This window comes from Medicago truncatula, chromosome 8, assembly GCF_003473485.1.
Source record: "Medicago truncatula cultivar Jemalong A17 chromosome 8, MtrunA17r5.0-ANR, whole genome shotgun sequence".
NCBI lineage: Eukaryota > Viridiplantae > Streptophyta > Magnoliopsida > Fabales > Fabaceae > Medicago > Medicago truncatula.
In genome coordinates, this window is record NC_053049.1 from 46,075,232 (window position 1) to 46,098,544 (window position 23,313).

Genomic DNA, 23,313 nt, shown 5'->3' on the forward strand with positions numbered 1-23,313 from the left:
TTAAACTAAGTTTACATGATCTACTTAAACTCAGTTTAAGTATGTACACTTAAACTTAGTTTACATGATTTACTTAAAATAAGTTTACATATACATACTTAAACTGAGATTACGTAGAATCATTGAACAAGGTTGAACTTTTAAATATACATTTAAACACGATTTACATTACCTACTTAAACTGAGTTTAAGTATGTACACTTAAACTTAGTTTACATGACCTACTTAAAATAAGTTTACATATACATACTTAAACTGAGATCACGTAAAATCATTGAACAATGTTGAACTTTTAAATGTACATTTAAACTCAGTTGACATAACCTACTTAAACTGAAGAGGGATTTTAGGGTGTAACCAAGAAAAAAGTAAGATGCTTTTTGAAAATTAAATTTTATGGAAGGATAATTTTGTCATTTTGGGATGCAACCAGGATTAAACAGGGTGTAATTAGAAAAACTCTTATTTGTTTCAATTGACACCAACAATATAACAAAAAAATATAATCTAAATATTTTTTTAATGACACCCACAACAATCTTTATTATAGAAAAAGTTGTTTAAGGGTATAATTGAGATAATGAAAAAGTAAGTATAAATATATTCATCTAGTTTATTACACTTTTTAAATGATAAGGTAAAAAAACAAAAAACAAAAATATTCATATTGCGTTTGTTATATTTGTTTTAATATTTAAATTTATTTTTATTTATTTGTTACATGTGTTATTTGTATTGAAAATTGATGGTATTTTTGAAAAGAAAAATTCAACTAAAAAATATTGAAAGTGGTAGTTTTCTTTATATATAATAATATAATATAGAGATTTGCTAGAACGCACCCGCTAGTTTTTATGTGGGAGTGTTTTAGCAAGTTATAACTAAAAAGTTAATAAATACACCCTAAGGTGTATCTTGCTATAACACACCTTCTAAAAAACAAGTGGGGTGTTCTAGCAAATCCTATAGGCATTGCTAGAATACACCCACTTATTTTTTAGGAGGAGTATTTTAGCAAGTGAATAACTAAAAAGTGGTTAAATACACTTTAAGGTGTAACTTTGCTAAAACACTCCCACATAAAAACTAATGGATGTGTTCTAGCAAACCCCTATAATATATAGATTAAATTACAAAAATAAACTTAAATATCTCTTTTATGAATCATTTTAATCTTTAAACGTGTATCTAGCAGTTAGTTTGACCCTTAAATATATATTTTTTTTGTAAAATTGATCGACAAATTTACTAACAAGGGATATATTTGAAGATGTGTTAGTAACTTTGTTAAATTCAGATGTTATAGTGACAATTTGATGGTTGCTGCTCAATTTGTTTTGGTTCGTATTCACTAAACATCACCAAGTTTCCATCCATGGGAAAAATTAGACACAGGCTAAATGCGAGAAAGCTGCTCCCAAAAGAAACACAAATAGTCCACGCTGGCAATCCGCAAGTCCACAAGTTAACCAATCAGAAACAAGCACACGGATCACAATCCAATTAAATAAAGCATCATTACCGTTGATTTAGCATACAAAGTCCGCGATCTCTCTCTCATCTCAATTAAACCGACCTAATCAGATCATATCCCTCGCATATATATACCACGCTTCCTTCGTTCCCAAATCATAATTAATAATCAGAGTTTCTTCGTTTTCGAAACCTAATTACTAATCTTCTTCGTTTTTTCGCTTCTCCAATTCAATGGCTCGTACTAAGCAAACTGCTCGCAAATCCACCGGTGGCAAGGCTCCAAGGAAGCAACTGGCCACCAAGGCTGCTCGCAAATCTGCTCCTACAACCGGTGGAGTCAAGAAACCTCATCGCTATCGTCCTGGTACCGTTGCACTTCGTGAGATCCGTAAATACCAGAAGAGTACTGATCTTTTGATCCGTAAGCTTCCATTCCAACGTCTTGTTCGTGAAATTGCTCAAGATTTCAAGACGGATCTCAGATTCCAGAGCCATGCTGTTCTTGCACTTCAGGAAGCAGCAGAAGCTTATCTGGTTGGATTGTTTGAGGATACCAATTTGTGTGCAATTCATGCTAAGAGGGTTACAATTATGCCAAAGGACATTCAACTTGCACGCCGTATTCGTGGTGAACGTGCTTAGGGGCTGATTAGTAGTAGTAGTAGTAGTATTTTGGATTAATGATTTAGGGTTTTATCATCAATTAAGTGTCTTTCTCTTATGAGCTGTATAGTTCTGAAACTATAATTTTCATATTTAGCATTTTGAATGGTTAGTTTTTTGTAAACAAGTTTCGTTTGTAATTGATGAATTACTCAATTACAATTTGAAACATTTGCAAAAAAACAAAATTAATAAAAAAATTTGATTTGAATTTCTTGTTTATTATATTTTAGGCTTAAATTCACTTTTTACCCTCTAAGTTTGCAAAAGTTGCAATTTTGACCTCCTATTAAAAAAAATGGCAAAAGCTACCCCATATTTTCCCCCTTTTGCAAAACGTCGATTTTGACCGAGTCAACCATATGTGTAATTTTTCTAGTAGAACCCTTGGTGTTCTCAACCACTGCATCTCATTTCTTATGCCACAGATCAAATTGCAAAATGATATTAAAACCAGAACAGTAGTTAGTTTTGTGAATACAAATGGGAAGGGATGTGGAGAGATTTTTACCGGCTCATCCTAGTTATGGCGATGATACTTTCGCTTGGAATTTATCAGTGATTGTTCCTTTTTCGTTTGCATATGCGTATGATAAGTTAACTGATCGTGGTTATCCAATATCGCACATATGTTATATAAGCTTGTTTAGAGATGGAAGGGTCTGTTTAGAATCCAATGCTTTCTTTGGAAAATGAGCAACGAGTGCTCATTGAATATTGCCAATTGATGGCGTCGAAGGATGGTGGTGAGTGATGTGTGTCCGGTGTGTAGTAATAATGTCGAGGATCATTTTCATGTTTTCAAAGATTGTAGTGGGGTAAAGAATTTACGGATTAATTTGCAAGCATTTGGAGACCTGAGTTTATTTGAGAACATGAAATGGAAAGAGTGGCCTATGTTCAATCTTAATAAGTTAGATGCCTTTAATGGGGTTCCTTGGCCTATTATTTTTGGTGTGACATTGGATAATTTATGGTTAAGAAGGAATGAACTGGTTTTTCAACAAACCAATATGTCAGGTCGGCATCTCTACCATCGGGTGATGACTATGGCTCACAATATTGTGTCAAGCCATAAGTCTGCTACAACCGCTGCAAATTCAAAATAACAACTGTAATTTAATTGTACAATGGACAATAAGGTAGGAACATTAGCGCTTAACACAAACGGCGCGGTCTCGCTCAATGGTAGGTTAGTGTCTTGTGGCGCAGTCCTTGTTAGTTTGTTTTAATTCAAGTTTAGTTTAGTGATAATCACAATCAATGATTAATCACACTTTGTTTTAGTTTGTTACAAGTTGGTTACAAGTTTTAAGAAATAAGAGTTATAGTTGTTACTTACTTGTGCTTAAAGTAACATAACATTCGTTTGTATATAAACCCATTCATTGTACAGATTTCATGAGTATCAATATACACTTTTACTTTCATCAATTCAGAATCTTTCTCTTCTCTCATTCTCTCAAATTCACAACTCACACATTCACATAAACCCTAGAAATCAAAACTGATTCAGTTGCTTGTTGTTCAAGTTTCCATTGCTGCGCTAACAAATTCGTATCAGACTGTGGTTTCGTTCTAAGGGGTAATCAAGATCTTCAATCACGCAATTTGAAGGAAGAAACGTTGAAGGTGACACCATGAATGGTAGCAGCAATTTCAACACACGTCTTCCAATTCTTGAAGCACGCAATTGTGAAAGATGGAGTGCAGTGATGAAGAATATGTTTGAAGCACAAGATTTGCTGGAAATTGTGCAGAATGGTGTAGATGAATTAGCTGCGAATACCACTGATGTGCAAAGGAACGCACACAAGGAATTGAAGAAGAAAGATTGCAAGGCTCTTTTCTTGATTCAACAAAGTCTTGATGAAGGAAACTTTGAAAGAATCTCAAAAACAGTTAGTTCAAAGGAAGCATGGGACATTCTTTCAAAGTATCATGAAGGTGATGATAAAGTGAAGTTGATTAAGCTTCAATCACTACGGAGGAAATTTGAGCTGATGTAGATGGAAGATGATCAGGAGATCTCTAAATACATTTCCAAACTCATAAATCTTGTGAATCAGATGAAGGCTTGTAGTGAAGCCATTAGTGATCAACAGATAGTTTAGAAGATTATGAGGACCCTATCTTCAAGGTTTGATTTCATTGTGGTGGCAATTCAGGAATCAAAAGATGTTAAGACATTGAAGATTGAGGAGCTGCAGAGTTCATTAGAAGCTCATGAATTGATGGTTTCAGAAAGAAGCAGTGAAAGATCAATTCAACAAGCCCTGCAAGTTCAAACTATCAAGAAGGATGATTGTGATAGGGAGAACTTTAAGAAAGGGAAGAAAAACTCTAAGGGAGGAAACTGGTCTAAAGACAAGAACAATGGATCTGACAAAGGTGAATCTTCAAAGGAAGGAAATTCTAATCAAAAGAAGAAATTTGATAAGAAGATTCAGTGTTTCAAATGTGAGAAATTTGGACATTATGCCTCTGAATGTTGGTCTGGTAAAGGAAAGCAATCAAAGAATGATGAAGAGGAAGCCAAAATTGCACAAGATGATTCATATTCTGAGTCATTATTCATGATGGTTACAACAACTAGTAATGAGAGCTGCAATTCAGAAAGTTGGTTCTTAGATATTGGTTGTTCTAATCATATGACTGGAACCAAGACATGGTTAAGAGAAGTGGATCTTGGAAGAAACACAAAGGTGGAGCTTGCAGATCATAAAGTCTTAATTGCAGAAGGAATGAGGAATATTGCTATTGAAGGAAAGAATGGGAAAATGGCAATAATTGAAGAAGTTCTCTATGTTCCTGGTATGCAGTACAATTTACCGAGTGTTGGTCAATTCATTCAGAAAGGATACTCAGTTACCATGAAGGACAACACCTTAAGTTGTTTGATAAACATCAAATGTTAGTATTGAAAACTCCTCTTGCAAAGAATAGAACTTTTCAGACCAATATGAAAGCTGTAGAGTTGAACTGTTTATCTGCTATGGTAAAAGATGAAGATAGCTGGTTATGGCATTATAGATTTGGTCATCTCAATTTTAGAGGTCTTAATCAATTAGTTGATAAAGATATGATTCTGGGAGTACCTAAAATTGAGATACCTAATATAGTTTGTGACACTTGCTTGTTGGGCAAGCAACCTAGAAGTGCATTCAATTCAAGTTCAACAAGTAGATCAAATGAGCTGCTTAATGTTGTATATTCATATGTGTGAGGTCCTTTAGAGGTTCCTTCATTAGGGGGCAACAAATACTTCATCAGCTTTGTTGATGAGTTCAGCAGAAAACTCTGGTTATATTTGATTAAGGCCAAAAGTGAAACATTTGATATGTTCTAGAAGTTTAAAATTTTAATGGAAAAGCAAAGTGGTAAATCCATTAAGATTTTAAGAACTGATGGTGGTGGTGAGTATACCTCAAAGGTGTTTGAGAAGTTTTAAGAAGACAATGACATTGTGCATGAAGTCACTGTTCCTTATACTCCACAACACAATGGTTTGGATGAAAGAATGAATAGAAGCCTGCTTGACATGACCAGAAGTATGCTTAAGACGAAGAAGATGCCTAATATATTTTGGGGAGAAGTAGTAAGAACTGCATCATACATCTTAAACAGATGCCCCACTAAGAAATTTAATCAAATTCCTGAAGAAATTTGGTTAGGATGCAAGCAGTCAGCAAAACACTTGAGAGTTTTTGGTTCATTATGCTATATGCATATCCCTGATGCAAAGAGAATAAAGTTGGGGGATAAGTGTGAGCCTATGATACTGGTTGGCTATCATGAAACAGGTGCATACAAATTATATCATCCTCTAAATCACTCTATAGTGATTAGTAGAGATGTAAAAATCTTTGAAAATGAAGCATGAGATTGGACCAAGAAAGAGAAGAGTTCCAGTCACACAATTCTCACAATAATTGAAGATAATGATGTTCAACTTGATCCTGAAGTTCAACCTGAAGTGCATGTTGAAGAGAATCAAGTCACTAGAACTTCAGTTAGACAGAGATTTGCTTAAACTAGATTAGCTCGACATGAAGTCATTTCAGATAATGTAGTTAATGAAGAAGGGGAATGGAATTTGTTCATTTTGCACTATTAGCAGATGCAGAACCAATCAATTATGAAGTAGCATTGAATGAATATGTATGGAAGAATGCTATGATTGAAGAGTTGAATTTAATCAACACAAATAACACATGGAAACTGACTGAACTGTCTGCTAGTAAGAAACCAATAGATGTGAAGTGGATTTTCAAGTTGAAACTGAAGCCAAATGGTGAAGTAGTCAAGCACAAAGTAAGATTAGTGGCTAGGGGATTCATGCAGAAGGCTGGTATGGATTACCTTGAAGTATATGCTTCAGTTGATAGATTGGAAACTGTGAGATTGATAGTTGATATAGCTTGTGGAAGGAACTGGCCAATGCATCATTTGGATGTAAAATCTGCTTTTCTAAATGGTCCTTTAGATGAAGAAGTGTATGTGACACATCCACCAGGTTTCAAAATCAAAGGGAAATAGAATATGGTGTATAGATTACACAAAGCTCTCTATGGATTGAAACAAGCACCAAGAGCTTGGAACAAGAGAATTGACAGTTTTCTTGTGCAACAAGAATTTATCAAATGCAAGTCTGGGTATATGGTGTATATGTGAAGAAAGGAAGTGAAGGTAATCAACTACTCATATGTCTTTATGTTGATGATTTGATAGTAACTGGTAGTGATATGAATGAGATAGAAGCATTCAAATCACAAATGATAAGGGAGTTTGAAATGTCAGATTTAGGAAAATTGACATACTTTCCAGGCATGGAATTTACTGAAGATGCAGAGGGATTGGTGATGCACCAAATGAAGTATGCATCTGACATATTGAAGAGGTTCAATATGATGAACTGCAATCCATCATCATCACCAGCTGAGACAAATGTAAAACTGATGATGAATGAAGATGAAGAACGTGTGAATCCTACATTGTTCAAGCAAATAGTTGGTTCACTGAGGTATCTATGCAATAGTAGGCCTGATATTGCATATGCAGTTGGCATAATCAGTAGATTCATGAGTGAACCAAGAGTATCTCACCTGCTAGCAGCCAAAAGAGTGATGAGATACATCTAAGGAACACTGTAGTATGACATTTTATTTCCTAAGTGCTTAAATGAAAATTCTATTGAGCTGATAGCATATTCTGATGCTGATTGGTGTGGAGACAAACAAGATAGAAAGAGCACTTCAGGGTACCTATTCAAGTTTATGAATGCTCTAATTTTATAGTGTGCTAAGAAGCAACCAGTTGTGGCATTGTCAACCTGTGAATCTGAGTATATTGCAGGGTGTATGGCAGCATGTCAGGCAATATGGCTTGAAAATATACTCAAGGAGATGGAGATAGAGGTTAGCAGACCTATAGAATTGTTCATGGACAACAAATCTGCTATAAGCTTAGCAAGAAATCCAATTTTGTATGGGAGAAGCAAGCACATATAAGCTAAGTTCCATTTTTTGAGGGAGCAAGTGAACACTACAGATTGTTCATTGCTCTACTGAGCTGCAGCTTGCAGACATATTCACTAAGGCATTGAAGGTTGACAGGTTCATCAAGCTCAGAAGCTTGATTAGAATGAAGGAAGTGGAAACTTGAATTAAGGGAGGATGTTAGTTTCTTTTAATTCAAGCTTAGTTTAGTGATAATCACAATCAGTGATTAATCACACTCTGTTTTAGTTTGTTTTGAAGTTTGTTACAAGTTGGTTACAAGTTTTAAGAAATAAGGGTTATAGTTGTTACTTACTTGTGCTTCAAGTGACATAACACTAGTTTGTATATAAACCCATTCATTGTACAGATTTCATGAGTATCAATGTACACTTTTACTTTCATCAATTCGGAATCTTTCTCTTCTCTCATTCTCTCAAATTCACAACTCACACATTCACATAAACCCTAGAAATCAAAACTGATTCAGTTGCTTGTTGTTCAAGCTTCCATTGCTGCGCTAACAATCCTTAGAGATGATAATGACAATCTCCTCTGTGCTTTTGCATCAAAACTTCGTCCATGTACTATGCTTGAGTTGAGCTTTGGGGAATTTACAATGGTTTGAAGATTGCATCACTCTCCTAAATGAAAATACATCGATTATCAGATTAGTAAAGGTTACATGAAAACACGGGTATTTGATTCTTTGAGTGCAATCACTCTCCTAAACGATGGTTGTGTTGCTACCCATCCTCATAAGACTTTGGTGGAGGATATTCATCAAATTCATACTAGTGGTGGCGAGGTGATTTGGAACCATGTTCTTGGGGAGGCTAATCAAACAGCGGATGGTCTTGAAAAGCATGGTTTGGCATTAGATATTGATTTCATCATTTTTGAATTTTCTCCGTCTTATTCAAAATGCCTTAGTGGTGGATGTATATGGAATTGTGTTTTCTAAAGGTTTTAGTTCCCTTTGATTCGCCAAAAATAAAATAAAATCCGAGAACTCAAATTTTATTTATAGACTCAGGCTTATCTTTCTATAGAATAAGGACAATGTTTGTTGCCATAATCTGAAAGGGAACTCACCATTTTTTAGCCATGCATCCCCATATTGGAACAAATCGATTCCACATAAACTCCAAAATCTCAAACAGAGCGTTTTAGAACTCACTTGAAACGGCGCAAGCAGCTGCTCATTGCCATCCGTGTTGAACAAGTTCTCAAAATACCCCTCGGCTACTTCGCAAATTTCATGTTGTGTTTGTACAATCACCATCATTGTTCTGAATATTTGAAATCTCATTTCTTCTCCTTTTAGAGCTCGCCATAGCATGAAAGAAGCGAGAGTTTAGTGTCCCCTTCATGTAAGCACTACACTTTTAGTTATGAATATTTTTTTATCATGGTTATATAAACCAAATTGCTTCTAAAAAAAAAGAACCAAATTGCATCCTATTTTTATTTATTTAATTGCAATAATTATTTTTGGAGTAAAGAGTGTGTCATAAATAGGGTTACACTTGGGGTGACTGTGTTCGGTGATTTTGATGACTTTGTCTCTATCTCTCTCCTAATCAATAATTCTCTCTCATCAAGATAATTTAATTTACTCATTCATTTATCACTCTTTCATCTAAACTTACACTAAAGTCACCAAATCTCAAAGTCACCCAAATATTTCTTGTCATAAATAACGGGATTGTTGGAGGAAGAAAAATGCATACTCGGTGGTTTGGTGTTTGTAAACCAAAGTATAAAAGGGTTAGGTGTGCAGGATGTTAGATGACGACAACTGATCGATAAGGTTGTCATATGGAAAGAGGTTTTAGCTGCAAAGTATGGGGTGTTGATTAGCAAATCCCGGTTCTCCATTGTATGATGGAAGAACTTATGTCTACTGGGTGTATCTTGGGACTCATCTTGAGAGTAACATGTTACCTGATTTCTTCCAGGCTCAACAAAATTACTTTTGTGAGGTTTAATTTCTTGTTTTTGGTGACAAGGAAGCATCTAACGCAAACCTCTTTTCTTTTACTAGGATAACCAAATGATCATTATTCTTTTTTAGAAAAAATAATTGTTGACCTTACCTGTTCTGACTTATTTATAACATCAAACAAATTGTCACAGATTGTTTTCATCAGACTAAAGAAGACAAGACAGATAATGAAACAATAAAATTCCTATCAGAATGACATATATGCTAGCACTAACATTATTATGCTCAACCCCTTATTGGTGGCTTGTAGAGTTCATTTAGTGTTGCCGTTTCCTGACATAATTTATTCCAAAAACTCAATCATGTAGAAGGGAGTCCGATCAGTTTTCACCATATACCCACTTCTCTGAATTGCTTGTGAAACTAACCAATTCTTCTGGCTTAAACCACAAGTTAATCTCATCCTTTGCAGTCTCTGGACCATCGCTCCCATGGATGATATTTCTGCAATAATAGCATTGTGACGATCAAATAAAAAGGTAGAGCAACTAGCCTAATTACTTGTAAGATACTATAAACATTCATATTATCTGTTATATTGAGTATATTAACCAGTCTCAAATTATTTATTACTTTGCAAGGAAGATAGACAATTTGACGGTGCTGGTGGATTGATTGAAGACCAGGTCCGCAAATTGGGGTGTGTATGGTTGGAATTCATGGCAGCGATGATGTTCGATGGTGGTGGTGTACCTGCAACTCACCCACTTAGCTTAAACGTCGGAGTGTATGCAGGTACACCACCATCAGGCATCATTGCCGCCATAGATTCCTGCTATCCACCACCATTCATGGCTACCAATCCAAGCATCACAGACACATTTTCCGTCTTCTTTGCATAATCTTATAATTCATTCAGCACAATTTGCATTTCAACAAACTTCATAATAATTTGTCTATCTATATCATCACACTCAGCTATTACAAAAATAATTTTAACCACCCAAAGAAGATTAATAGTAAGAGTACTTTAGACAGAGGGACATGTTATAATGACAGATAACAAATATAATAAGGAAGGAGTAGTACCTTCCAACAACAACAGCCAGATCACCCCTAATGGTTCCTGGCTCTGATTTCTGTGGATCTGTGGCTCCAATTAGTTTACGGCCGTAGACAATAACTCCCTGTCCTTCCCACACCTATTAACATAAAATTTTCAGAAACAAAAAACACAGGTTAGATACATAAACACCAGCTTGTTTGGTTGATTCATAAAGCCATAGATTGAATCATTTCTAACCATTGCAATAACAGGGCCAGAGCTCAGGAAGTCACACAAGCCATCAAAGAAGGGTCTTTCTTTTAGGTCATGATAATGCTGTTTGGCAAATTCCTTTGTAGGATGCAGTACTTTAATTCCCACCAGTTTGTAGCCTTTCCTCTCAAAACGAGATATAATCTCTGAAATCTGAAAGAAGACGAAAAAACTTCTAAGAATCTAAATTTTCTTTTTCGGTGAGTAGACAGAAAGTTGCAGTGTACTATGTAGCACATACACTTCGGATTGAAAGTGTGTCCAGTGTTCAATAATGACATCGACACATGTGATTACATTCAATCACTTTCATTTTCTTATATGATAACCGGTGTCTATGTGTTAGAGTTGTGTCCAGTGTCATTGTGTCAATGTTTCAATAGCATTGCATCTACTACACTGTTTCACAAACAAATCAAGAAGTGCAAGAAATATAGTAGTTTTCACTTTACCAGTCCTCTTTGAACTCCGTCAGGCTTAATGGCAATGAAGGTGCGCTCCAGCTGAGTAGGAAAAAGTAAAGACATGGTTTGCACATTTTAGTCATACCAAGAAATAAAGGAAGAAAACAAGCATTGATAGGAGATTAAATAGACATGCAAATGCAGATAGAGACAAGTTACGCATACCTCAGCAGCATGCACCTCCTGATCTTGGAGGATGTAAGCTGCAAGACATGACAAAGATTAAATAGAATTATTAGTTGAATATCCAGCTAAAGATTGAACATTGTAATAGGCTGAACAAAGTGACTCTCTTCTGTTATATAAAATTAAAGGGAATGTCATTTAAATAGAACTAAAAGGAAGCGTGCAATTTTCTGAATAAATAAGGATGATTAAGATTTATATGAAAAAAGAGAAGGCCGTGTGCTATTTTTTTTATTGCATAATTGATAATACTTTAGAACAGGTGGGTATAATTTCACTTTTTATAATAGGCAACTTTGAGAAGCCACCAACAAATTCAAAGCATAAAGGGATAAAGTAAACCGTTAAGACTTTGTTCAAACTTTACCATTAACTAGTGATCATTACAATGTTAAACTAATAAATTAAAACAAACTTGCAGGAGGATAGATATCCATGATGAAAGTTGAAGAAAATGTCCAAAAAGAAAAATACGAACAGGAACTGATAATTTTTTTTAAGACAATATTGGATTTGATTAATTTAGAGGCTTGATTGAAGATTTAAAATAAGTTCATGTAATGATGTAGGGGTATCAATTGGAAATAATAAAGTCTATATACCACATCCAAAACTTAAATTTTATTCCCGTGGTGGAGTAAAGTGCAATTGATGTAGAAGAGGTCTCGGAAGCTACAATGCTACTATCAAGCAAGGTACAAGGCTCCTCTTCCATTTCTAAAAGATAATTTATCCATGTTTTCTTGAAAACCAAATCAGCAAATAATTTTAATTTTACATTGCAAACATATGGATAGTCTGCAGTGATAAATCATACACATTCGCGCGGTTAGTACATCAGTTTTTGTTGGATCGAGATCGGAACAATCTAAATTCAACAGTCACAAATGTAATTACTACTAGGTGCGATTTGTGACTACAGACGATCCAAATCCAAATCCAAATCCGTAGTTCACATGATAAGATCTAATGTGAATTGATAGCAAAATATAATATGTATTAACAACAGTAAACAAAAAGTGAAATTGTCAAAAGAGAGATAGTTGAACCGAACCAAACCAAACCTGCAGCAGGAAGAGCGAGTGCTCCAGCAATCCATGAGGTAGATCCATTTCCAGAAGCTGTCCTCCTCCCATAATTTGAAGCAAATAATGGCATTTTTGTGATGGATGCAACAGCTGAAGCCGCCGCTACAGCGCGTCCTTCTGTGAAAGTTGTTATGATTTAATCAGCACACAACATCTCAAATTCAATGAAACAGAATCTAAATATGTAATCATAATTTGAATATGAATCAGACACAGTTAGAACTTACGAGAGTGAAATGAAGCGGAGAGAAGAGACCTGGCGGCTCTGGAAGCAGATTTGCAGAGGTGTGAGGCCATGTTCTACTCGCACGCAGTGTAGAATAGAAGAATATAAGGATGTGTTGTATGTGAATTTTGGTGGTGATGTTAGGATCTCTTCTCTTGTTGTAGCTTGTTTGCCTTTTATTCTGTCCCTATTTACAATTTCCACCTTTCTTTTATCTTCATTTTCGATTTTTGCCATCTTCAAATTAAATATTTGCAAACTGAGATATTTACATGAGTGCCGAGTGGGGCCATGCGTTGTTTTTTTTACTACTAATAGATTTTTTTGAGAGGTACTAAATACTAATAGAAAAATGTTATCATCACATTCTTAATCATCATAATCATAATATTAATAAAATACGAAAGTTTTCACTAAACTAACATCAAATTAGTCTAACCGAAAATCTCAATCTTTAACTATGTGGTCAATCAATGTTCGAATCTCGATTAAAAGATAAATTAATATTAATGTTTGATAATGTCTTAAATAAAATAACTTTTAATAGAGAAAATATATAATAAAACTGTAAAAATTTAATGAAATGTCAATTGATAAGTTTGTAGTTTTTTCAATTTATTTATCAAATGGACAATTTATTCTGGATATATACAAAGTCTATACTTAAAGTTATTCCTTAAAAAAATATATTATATCATTGTCTTTTCATTATACATGCTTTAAAAACGTGTAAATCGATAATTTTTTCTCTCTCCACACACAATTTATTTATTTTTGGTAAACTAAAGTATATTTCACGCACAACCAAAAAGATTGTCTTCATTCTCGTGAACTTAATTCAATTGGTAGAGAGAATGCATAATATATGCAGGGGGTTGAGGTTCGAACCTCAAACACTCTAATTATGCATATTTAAAAAATATGTGAGCACCAACTACTTGACAAAAAAAAAAGACTAATCTTCTTAGTTAATTGTGATTCATTTCATGTGTTAATCTTATTTTTATTCGTGTTTTTTCGCATTCATAACATAATTTTAAAAGTACGCAATTTGATGGACAACATAATTTTAAAAGAGAAATGATATTTGTATAACCATTTTTTAACAACTTTTATGACAACTTTATCTTTTATACTCATATTACATTTTTTATGTCTATCTCTATTGCTTTGATTTTCGTGTCAGTACCTCATTTTTTTTTTTTAAATACATAGTTATCCCATAAATTGTCAAACAAATGGTTGTTCACAACTTCACATAACACAACTCAATTTTAAAACTATGCATTTGATGGCTCATTCTCTAATACAAACACTTGTAATGTCATTTTATTTTTATATTCCAAGTCTTTGTTTTATCAGCTTTTATTTAAAAAATGAAAATTGAAGCACTTCCTTCATCTCTGATTCTTGGAAAGTAATTCAGTAAAACTATTAGGAGAAAAGTTCATCGGAGAGCCACCACAATGACAGTGGTCATTTATGGAAATAAATATGTAGGTAATGACCCCACTATAAGGTAAAACACGGATCAAAGTTCAAAGTCACTTTAATTACAAACAATGAGTCTGTGAAGCTTCGATACCAATCTCAACGTAACTGCTAAAGAAGATCTAAAAGAGGAAAGCACAAACTTGGACGTGAAACACAAGCTAGAAAGATGCTATGCAGTATGTACATTGCTTGTTACGGTAGTTAAGAGTACTTTATGTTCTGGTCGTCAATTATTGTGGGCCAAAATATTCACATGTCTTTTACGAACTTTAACACATTTTCATTCCAATTGATGCATGAGTTCAATTTGTGTGTGTTTTTAACTGTTCCATAATCGACTCCACATATTTATAGTTTATACATTTTACTTCTATTTTGATTTAAAATATTAATTTGTAATAAAAAACACATAGTTGCTACATTCGTCTTTAAAATATATTTCCTTTGTTCACACTTTTCCATCTTAAAATGGCTAATTGCTACTTTCGTTTTTAACGTGTTGAACATTGCCTGTGTTGGAAAATGCTTACATGATATTTTTCCTCAAAATCGACACTAAGCAGCATAAGAAAAAAATAAAGAGAATAGTAGAGTAAAATCATATCAAGAATTTTTAGGTCGAAAACCCTCTAGTTTTTCATAAAATTTACTCATCCTATCCCACTTCAAACTCATCCTCCCTACTAATGTTTGGACCAAAGGTAGGTAGGTAGGTTCTTGATGGTGAGGCCAACGACAACTAGTAATTAACAACACATGTTCCTCGTCAGAGATTTTGCCATTTGCATATTCAATAGTTGCCATACTAACCAGTTAAATGTACATTAATGTATCATGAAGATTTTCTCATATCTTTATCTTCAAACAAGCTTATTGGGTTATAAGCTTCAAGGCGTAGATGATCTTGAATTTTTCTTATAAGTTTATTGGTGTTGACTCCTTTTAAGAATATTCAGTAGTAGCACAAATAATATTACAATTTATGTAGAAATTTGAAAATCTTCCCAAATCTTGTATCGCCTTGCGAACTCAAGTACCTCTCACCTTGAAAATACAGTTGTTTGAGGCTGCCGTTGAAAGGCGGTTTTTAAAATTACAATTGATATTTTCAAAACAGGCCTTGTCTAACATGCACAAGTAAAATGGTCTTGCACCATGCACAAATGTCTAATTTCCGTCATTGGATTAAAAAGTCATATCATATTTTATTTAATTTAATCGTGAAATTTATTGATTCAATGGTGGAAACTGTAACGCCTTGGATTTTGATTCAAGACATTACTCCTAATTCATTTTCATTTTCGAAAATTACTACTATTTTCTTTTCATCATCAATAATAAATTCTTAGCAAAATCTATACAAAATTCTTAACATAATTTAATAAAAATTCCTAAAATAAATATCCTCTAAAATTTACAATTCGATCAAAAATCCAATTTATCCCCCATACGCACTACAAGCAAAAACTTCAAAGCATAGACCATCTCTTCTTTGGTACCTAAAATATTAGTGTAAGGGTCAATTTCCTTATCCAAATTGGTTCATACTCAAAGCAAGAAACAATGTCATAAAATAGATAGTATCAAAACTTCTCAATCAAAAAGATTTAAGAAAATACATTCAAGTCATATTCTTTAAGTAAAATTCACACATATTTCATTTGCATTATATATAATAGTTTAATCAATTATAAAATCACAAATATACAACCGACTCAATGCAATTATGCGTAAGATGTATGCTCTTATAACTATATGATCCGGATATAATTTCCACCACTAAAGCATCCACACAGAATATAATTGCAATTCCCGCCACTAAGGCACCACACAGATGCATATGCCATGCATGATCATGAAAATGCAGACTAAAACCCATCACTAAGGCAACCACAAAGAAAATAATAACACATTATCATGCACATGACAAAACAATGATTAGTCACACATATACTACAATTTAGACTTCTATTAATTTATCAAAAAATCTAACATCTCTTTTCCAACATCACAAAAACATATAAAGCATAATAGCATAAAATATATTATTTCACATCACACTCTCATTCATAAATATCATCTAGAACATAATTAAATAACTACTTTAAAAAAAGATTAGATTTTACCCTAAAACTACATTTTAATTATCTGCCTTTTTAAAAGACAAGAATTGCCACCACTATTTAATAACACAGCTCTAGCACTTAATATGGATGTATGGGAAAAAGCCCTTACCTTAGACCCTTTTCTCCCCTTTCAACTTAGTGCTTTTAGAGCACGATCAAACACTTCATGTTTCTTTAGGCTTGCACGAAATTGAGTGTGCTGCAGATGGGTGGTTTTGCTTACGGTTCCAAGATGATAAATATTCTTCGAACAAAGAGGTTTACTATTAGAACACAAGGGGTTGGTATGAATGTGAGGGAGTGGCGTGATTTCTAGTGTTTGTTCACGGCAGAAAATAATTTTCGTGAACATAGAAAATATTGTAGAGTATTTGAACCTATAAGTGGCATGTGGGTCACCATGAGAAAATAGGGGTCGAGGGAAAAAGAGGAGGAAATTAAGGAGATGTTGATCATAATTATAATGAGACAGGTAATTGAATACTGTAATCAAAATTGTAATTGAACAAAGGAAGACTTGGTAGAGAATTGATGAGGAACATTAATTGGCCTCTGTAGTATAATTTGAGACATGAATTTGGGTATCTTGAAACTTCTCAATCGTGTGGTATATGATTTGAGGGGAGAGAGGAGAACTTACATGCTTAATGCTTTTCAAATTCAATTTACGGTGACTTATTCTTCTATAACTCTAGCTGATGCAGTTTTTTTGTTTCTAATTACCAAAAATAAGGGAAGTTATGTTGATAGTGGATTGAATACTAATGTTGCTATTATTTATCTCAAGTTCAGCCACTAAGCCAAATAATTAGGGGGTATATTGTGCAACCTATATGACTGAGCAAGGCACGAGCAAAACGTGTAGCTTTAGTTTTAATAATACTATGACCATGTCAAATAAAAACTAATTAATATAACATTTAATATAATACAGAATTAATCTTAAAATAACTCCCAAATAAAATACCAAAAGGAAGGAGTAGAATAAAAATAAACCAGAAATACTTATCCTATTTTGTGACATCAAGTTTATTAATAAAAATAAAATAGATGGAATAAGATTCTAATTAATTAACCAAAGTAGGAAATGTCAATATTTTTTTTAAATATTTTACGCATAAAATAAGTTGTAGAATAAATTATAAATTAAGAAAAATATTACGAATGACATATATATAATGTATAAAAAATATCAGATTTTTACAGGAAACTAATTTGTTGTGCATGATGCAAGACTTTATCTCACTTGTGTATCATATATATATATATATATATATATATATAATTAGCCTCCAAAATAACCAACAAGATCATAGAAGCATCGCTGCCACCTTTTTGCATAATTTATACTACTATAATTGTTTTTTTTTTTTACATGTTCATAACTTAATAAATGTCAACAGCACTTATTATTTGGGTATTATTAGCTCTCAGCTTTAATGCTTGCACTTAAATATAGCAACTCTATAACGAAGAGAAATGTTAACTAGTGCCCGGGGTACTGGTTAAGGACTTTAAATGATAATTTTTTATGAAAGTTTGTATAATAAAGTGCATTGGAAGCTTAAAACTTTAACATTTTTAAAGAATAATTACTAAATGTAGAATGCAAGAGTGCTCCGGAGACACTCGTTAACAAGACCCAGATAGCAAGGCTCAATCAGGCTTCGGAAAGAGCCAAAATTGACAACCAAAGCACCTGTCTTCAATCTTCATTCAATTACTAAAAAAGGCTTAGAACCATATTATTTACAACGTGGTTAGATTTCATGCCACTTAAACTCGTCAATTGTGTTACATCTCAATTGAACCATTAGGAACAGATCTATCAGACTCTAATTTTGTGTAACTTTGTAAAGCTGTTAACCAAGAGTCCACCTGAAAATGTAATGGAAAACATATTATATTTAGAGGTTTACAAAATTAAAATGATGATGCAAGTCACTTAGAATCTGTCCATATTGCGAAACTGAACTATAATAGTAATAATAATAACTACTCTACAGAATCAAATATTATATTAACTTGGACACACCTGTATCGTAGAATTGCTTGAGCACTCATAGCGAAACCCGTGGCGAGTTAAAATATAAAAGGCATGTTGAATATCATCATTTTCACGCTTAAAACAAGGCAATCTCCCTACTTCAAGAATATCCGATAGAAGCGTTGAGTCCTGAGGACTTATATCTGCAAGTTTTCAATCTATCAGTCAACAAGTATTGATGCCTTGTAAATGGACGCCAATCATCTGAAAACTTGAGATGAAAATACACTTGATTGACCTACCATGCACAATTCTTTTTCAAAGATGTTAATAAAAAGCAAACTTTGGCTTTTGCTAAATAACTTAAGCATTTGGAAAGTTAATTCACAGCATGGTATGAGAACTTCTTTGACCAAACTGTCAAGAGTATATTCCTGGCCGCTCCTACTCTTCTAACTAAGTTTTGTTTGGCTTATTAGGCATTTGACATTAATAGTCAAGTTAAAGACATTGATACAACTCTTGAGCCTAGTTATGATAGCTCAAGTTTATGAGTGTTCATTGAGTTAGAAAGTTCGGACTTGTTAGACATCCTTAACCATGTGTTGATTAATGTTTCATAAATGTAGGAATATGTTCAAACAAAATGTGAAGAATAAATTGCACAAATCTGATGATTAAGAGGTCTCCAATGCTTCCATTTATCATTCGCCCACTTTGAAAAAATAAAAATGCAATTTATGTATGGGAAAAATTGGCTAGCCCAGTAAATCTAGATGTTCTGATTAGGACTAACAAATAGAACTGCAAAGCGAAAAGTAAGGTCGTATTTGGTTTGATGGAACAGCGAATAAAGTTTTCATTCATATGTTTTGTTTAGAACTATTAAGGATAAAGGATGACAAGATGGTATGTTCTAATTGATTATAAAAAAGTAAAATTATGATTTTTAAACTAAATTAAGCATGGCCTACTCTAAATTATGGGCCAAACAGAAACAGTTTTTTGGTTGAGTGACTCTACTTGTCATTCTGCATTATTTTTTTGGGTAGAAACATACAAAATGACTCAAAAATATTTTTAGAGTTATAGAAATGAATAGTCATTCCATTATTTTTGTGATGCAACTGTTTTCTATAATTCTAAGGAAACTCAATCTTCTGAGAATGTTTATTTTCATTAAATTGATCCTACCATAATATGACCTACTAACTCATTCCAGTTCTCACAATATCCTAATGTGTAAATCATGCTAAATAAAATCATTAATCTAAATCCTTTTTTATTCTATGGCTTATAATTTTGTTAGGCCTTCGATGTATGATAGTTAGATTACCCTCGATTTGATTTACTCTTCTTAATCAGGCTTCTTTGCGTATTTTCACACGAAAATAAACCACTTATTGTACGGTTCTACCATTTTTCACAACAGGGGCTATACAAATTTTCTCTATTTTCACACAAGAACAAACCACTTATTGTGCGATTCTACCGTTTTTCACAACAGGGGTTATAAAATTTTCTCTATAATGCATACTAGTATGTTGTCTTTAATCCCCACCCATCCATAGTAATATTCTCATCCTTGCAATACTGATCAGCTTTTTCCTATATCTGCACTAAGCTACTTATTTGCAAACAAAGTAGTAATGTAAAAATGAGAACCAAAATTTGTAGGAAAATAAGAACAAATGGATGGAGAGATAAGGAACAAAGCTAGCTACCTTACCTGTACACAACAAATATAAGAATATACATGCTCCATGAAGAACGACAAAGCGAGGAAGCCAATCATCTACTTCAGTATCATCTATAGGTGGGGGTTCTCCCGGAAGTGCCGCCCATCTCTATAGCGAAAGATAAAAAAAACACATCAATGCCAGCTTCTTTGGTAAAATAAAATAATTAAGCAGAAACCAATTCAAAACAAATTGAAGAAGGGATGGACAGTCAGTACAGTTCTAATGTTTAAATAGCCAGATAGACGAGCTGACCGCAGAACTTCATCAATATGTTGCAACCTGTGTATAAAAATAGTTATTTTAGCAAAAAAAGAAATAATAATTAACGAAAATACATTGGACGTAAAACAGTAAATTTCCCTTGTTTTTCAATACAGCAATTTCAACACCAAACAAAACTAATGTATGTCCAACAAATCAGGATGAACTGTGAGTAAGGAGTGAAGTGGAGAATAAGGAAGATTTAAAGGAAATTGAAACTCGTTTTAGTTTTATTAGTTATTAGTTATTACACAAACAGAAAAATATGTCGATGGTCCAAATCTAATTCTAGCATCTAACTCCCAGCTTTTTGCTTCTTTAATCACCGAAGACTAGAGAGATAGACAAACAAAAGAATGATAGTAACTTAAAAGAAAAAAGTTAATCAATGAACGCTTAAATTAGATTATGACACCAAATCCCTAAATAGTTCAAAATTGGGGATCACTCACTGAGCTTTCAAGTGAGCTTCCCTCTCCTCTAAATCAGCAAGCTCCGATCGAAGTGACTCTACTTCTGCAGCTGTTAGCTCAACCTACAGAATAAAAGTTTGTATAGGTAGGATATAAGAAAACCTTCAACAATGACAAATGATCGAAAGCACAAAAGTTACTAGGATCAAACCTTTTCCTGACCTCCAGTATCGGACCCCCATGATAGTTTTCGTAAAGTAAACAAGTTTAACATGAAAGTTCTCCTGAGTTTTCTTCGAGTCCACAGATGGGGGGAGGACCTAAACTAAGCTAAATTGAGTAACTTACTTCAAATAAACTCAAAGTCTCCGAATAACTTTTTTATTATTGCTATTTTGACCCGTAAACAATACCTTAAAGATTGATCAATTCCAGGTTCTTCGGAAGTAGATAATTGTCTGCTCTGAGAAGATTCTATAGATTCTATACTTGAAGTTGGAATTTGAAAGTGATCAGGGATGATTTTTAATTTTTGAGGACAATCATCCATGAAATTAAACTTCTTTATGGAGGAAGGGCAACCCTATAGTTAACTGTGAAACCAGTGATAGCTGTGGAGGATTTTTTTTTCCTGAAACAGTAACAATACCAAAGAAATTAGAACAGAATCATTGGTTTCGTTCCAATAATCGAGTCAAAACTGATATCTGTTTCCATGTACGATTAAGCGCAGCAGAAGAGCGGATAAACAAACAATTCAGTGTCCGTCCTTGTCTAATTAAAAACAAAGGCAACAACTAGTGAAAATCAGATACAACTTGGAATGAGAAACTCTTATTAATTTTTAAGCTAGATCAACCCAAATTTTGGTGATTTACCAACCCTAATTGTCTAGACTCTAGACTTAGCAACAATCGTATATGAAATCATCATATAGTTCCGAAAGGATTAAAAAATTGAGTTATCACTAATAATAAGAAGAACAAAAGTATGGATCAAATAAATTTGAGCATGATACAGAAAAGGGGATTGATTAGAAAGAAAGAAAAGAAAAAAAAAACCATAATAACAACAGTATAAGTAAGATTATTAGAAGAAAAGAGAACGAAGAAAGGAGCATGTGCGTACCTTGAGAGAGGGGGTGTAGGAGTAGAAGTAGAAGGTAAAGAAAGGTTTTCCGGAAATAGAAAGTGGCTCGATGCCCAAGAGGCGGGTGTGTTCGGTACTATAATCACCGATTTTCTTTCACTTTGCTGTTGCGGTTATTATGGAAAGACCATCATGCCCATTGTATCTTAACCCACATTCATATGTCGTTGACTAACTACTCCAATACTTGTTTTTAACCCAAAAATACACGACAGCTAATGCCAAATGCAAACCAAAACGCCACTGCTTCAAAATTAATAGAAAATGGAGTATATTTTTTAGTTTTTTTTTTCGTTATAGTTCAATAATTTTAATTAATCAATCATGTATGTAAATTTGGATGAAGGTACTACTATCGAAAGAAAAAAAAATCCCATAGTTAGCGCAATTCAAATGCGGACTTTTGCATTGTCCTTACATACTCGCGGAAATGTTGAGTCCAAAATTTTAACTTAGAAATTAACCCTAACCCATTCGTTATGTCTTTATCAAAGAAAGAAGAGAATTACTCATCACACTTTTAAAATTTCTCCTTTATTTGGTTGAGCGTTTTTTAGTGATGGATAAATATCATTTGACACTCTTTAAATATGTTCAACAACCTTTAAACCCCCCATTGAATTGAGATTTTAAAAAACTTTGTTGAATTATATTGATTTTGTGGGATTTTAAAAGACTTTTTACAATCAAGATTGTTTGCAAGATTTTAATGGATTTATGATATAGATTTTAAAGGATTTTAATGGATTTTAAAGATTTTAAAAGGGTCGATAAATTTAAAGATACAGTACAGACCAAAAAATCTCAAAAACAAAAGTACAGTTATAAATCAACCGTAAAAAAACATTGAATCAATGAGTGTAATATTTCTTCAAAAAAAAACTATTAGATAATATACTACTAACAGGTTGATTGATCTTAAAAATTCTGGACATATGATATCAAAAATAAATAGACCTAAAAATAAGTTATGTTGGTTTATTGATTATAATAATTTGATTGAAAAATGCATGTTACATGTAGAAAAATGCAAGTAGAAAAATTATTATAATACCAATGAACGTAAAGTTGTGATTTTTATAATAATTTGATATATAGGTAAATGGTAAATTAACCACAAAATTATTCAGTACATTCTTTTTTTTAATGAACGTAAAAGTTATGTTAAGAAAAGTGTAAGTTAGAGGTATGACAATAAGTTTGTCAAACAAAATATATAACCTGCCATTGTTACATTAGAACAGAAAAGAATTTGGAATAAACGTAATAAAAAA

The 23,313-nt window shown here is 33.2% G+C and overlaps 4 protein-coding genes across 4 annotated transcripts; 3 read left to right on the plus strand and 1 right to left on the minus strand.

The window, feature by feature from the left end:
• The first annotated feature begins 1,591 nt into the window (after positions 1 to 1,591).
• On the plus strand, positions 1,592 to 2,350 carry LOC25502181 (histone H3.3). Its single transcript, XM_013591738.3, has one exon. The coding sequence runs from the start codon at positions 1,708 to 1,710 to the stop codon at positions 2,116 to 2,118; it is 411 nt and encodes a 136-aa protein (XP_013447192.1). The 5' UTR covers positions 1,592 to 1,707; the 3' UTR covers positions 2,119 to 2,350.
• Positions 2,351 to 4,259: 1,909 nt separating this feature from the next.
• On the plus strand, positions 4,260 to 5,057 carry LOC112417445 (uncharacterized). Its single transcript, XM_024773140.2, has one exon. It carries the CDS (start codon positions 4,260 to 4,262, stop codon positions 5,055 to 5,057), a length of 798 nt encoding a protein of 265 aa, XP_024628908.2.
• Positions 5,058 to 6,782: 1,725 nt separating this feature from the next.
• Positions 6,783 to 7,803, plus strand: LOC120577590 (uncharacterized mitochondrial protein AtMg00810-like). The gene is made up of 3 exons (XM_039829197.1): positions 6,783 to 7,235; positions 7,437 to 7,556; positions 7,717 to 7,803. The coding sequence occupies exons 1-3, from the start codon at positions 6,783 to 6,785 to the stop codon at positions 7,801 to 7,803; spliced, it is 660 nt and encodes a 219-aa protein (XP_039685131.1).
• Positions 7,804 to 9,689: 1,886 nt separating this feature from the next.
• LOC25502183 (uncharacterized) lies at positions 9,690 to 22,157 on the minus strand. Its single transcript, XM_039829198.1, has 16 exons — positions 22,018 to 22,157; positions 21,304 to 21,518; positions 21,102 to 21,210; positions 20,930 to 21,012; positions 20,432 to 20,495; positions 20,204 to 20,321; positions 18,523 to 18,677; positions 18,286 to 18,365; positions 18,125 to 18,197; positions 12,869 to 12,941; positions 12,618 to 12,758; positions 11,533 to 11,570; positions 11,356 to 11,406; positions 10,889 to 11,056; positions 10,675 to 10,787; positions 9,690 to 10,089 (listed from the first exon to the last, which is right to left on the minus strand). Exons 2-16 carry the CDS (start codon positions 21,438 to 21,440, stop codon positions 9,966 to 9,968), a joined length of 1,527 nt encoding a protein of 508 aa, XP_039685132.1. The 5' UTR covers positions 21,441 to 21,518; positions 22,018 to 22,157; the 3' UTR covers positions 9,690 to 9,965.
• Between the last annotated feature and the right edge of the window lie 1,156 nt (positions 22,158 to 23,313).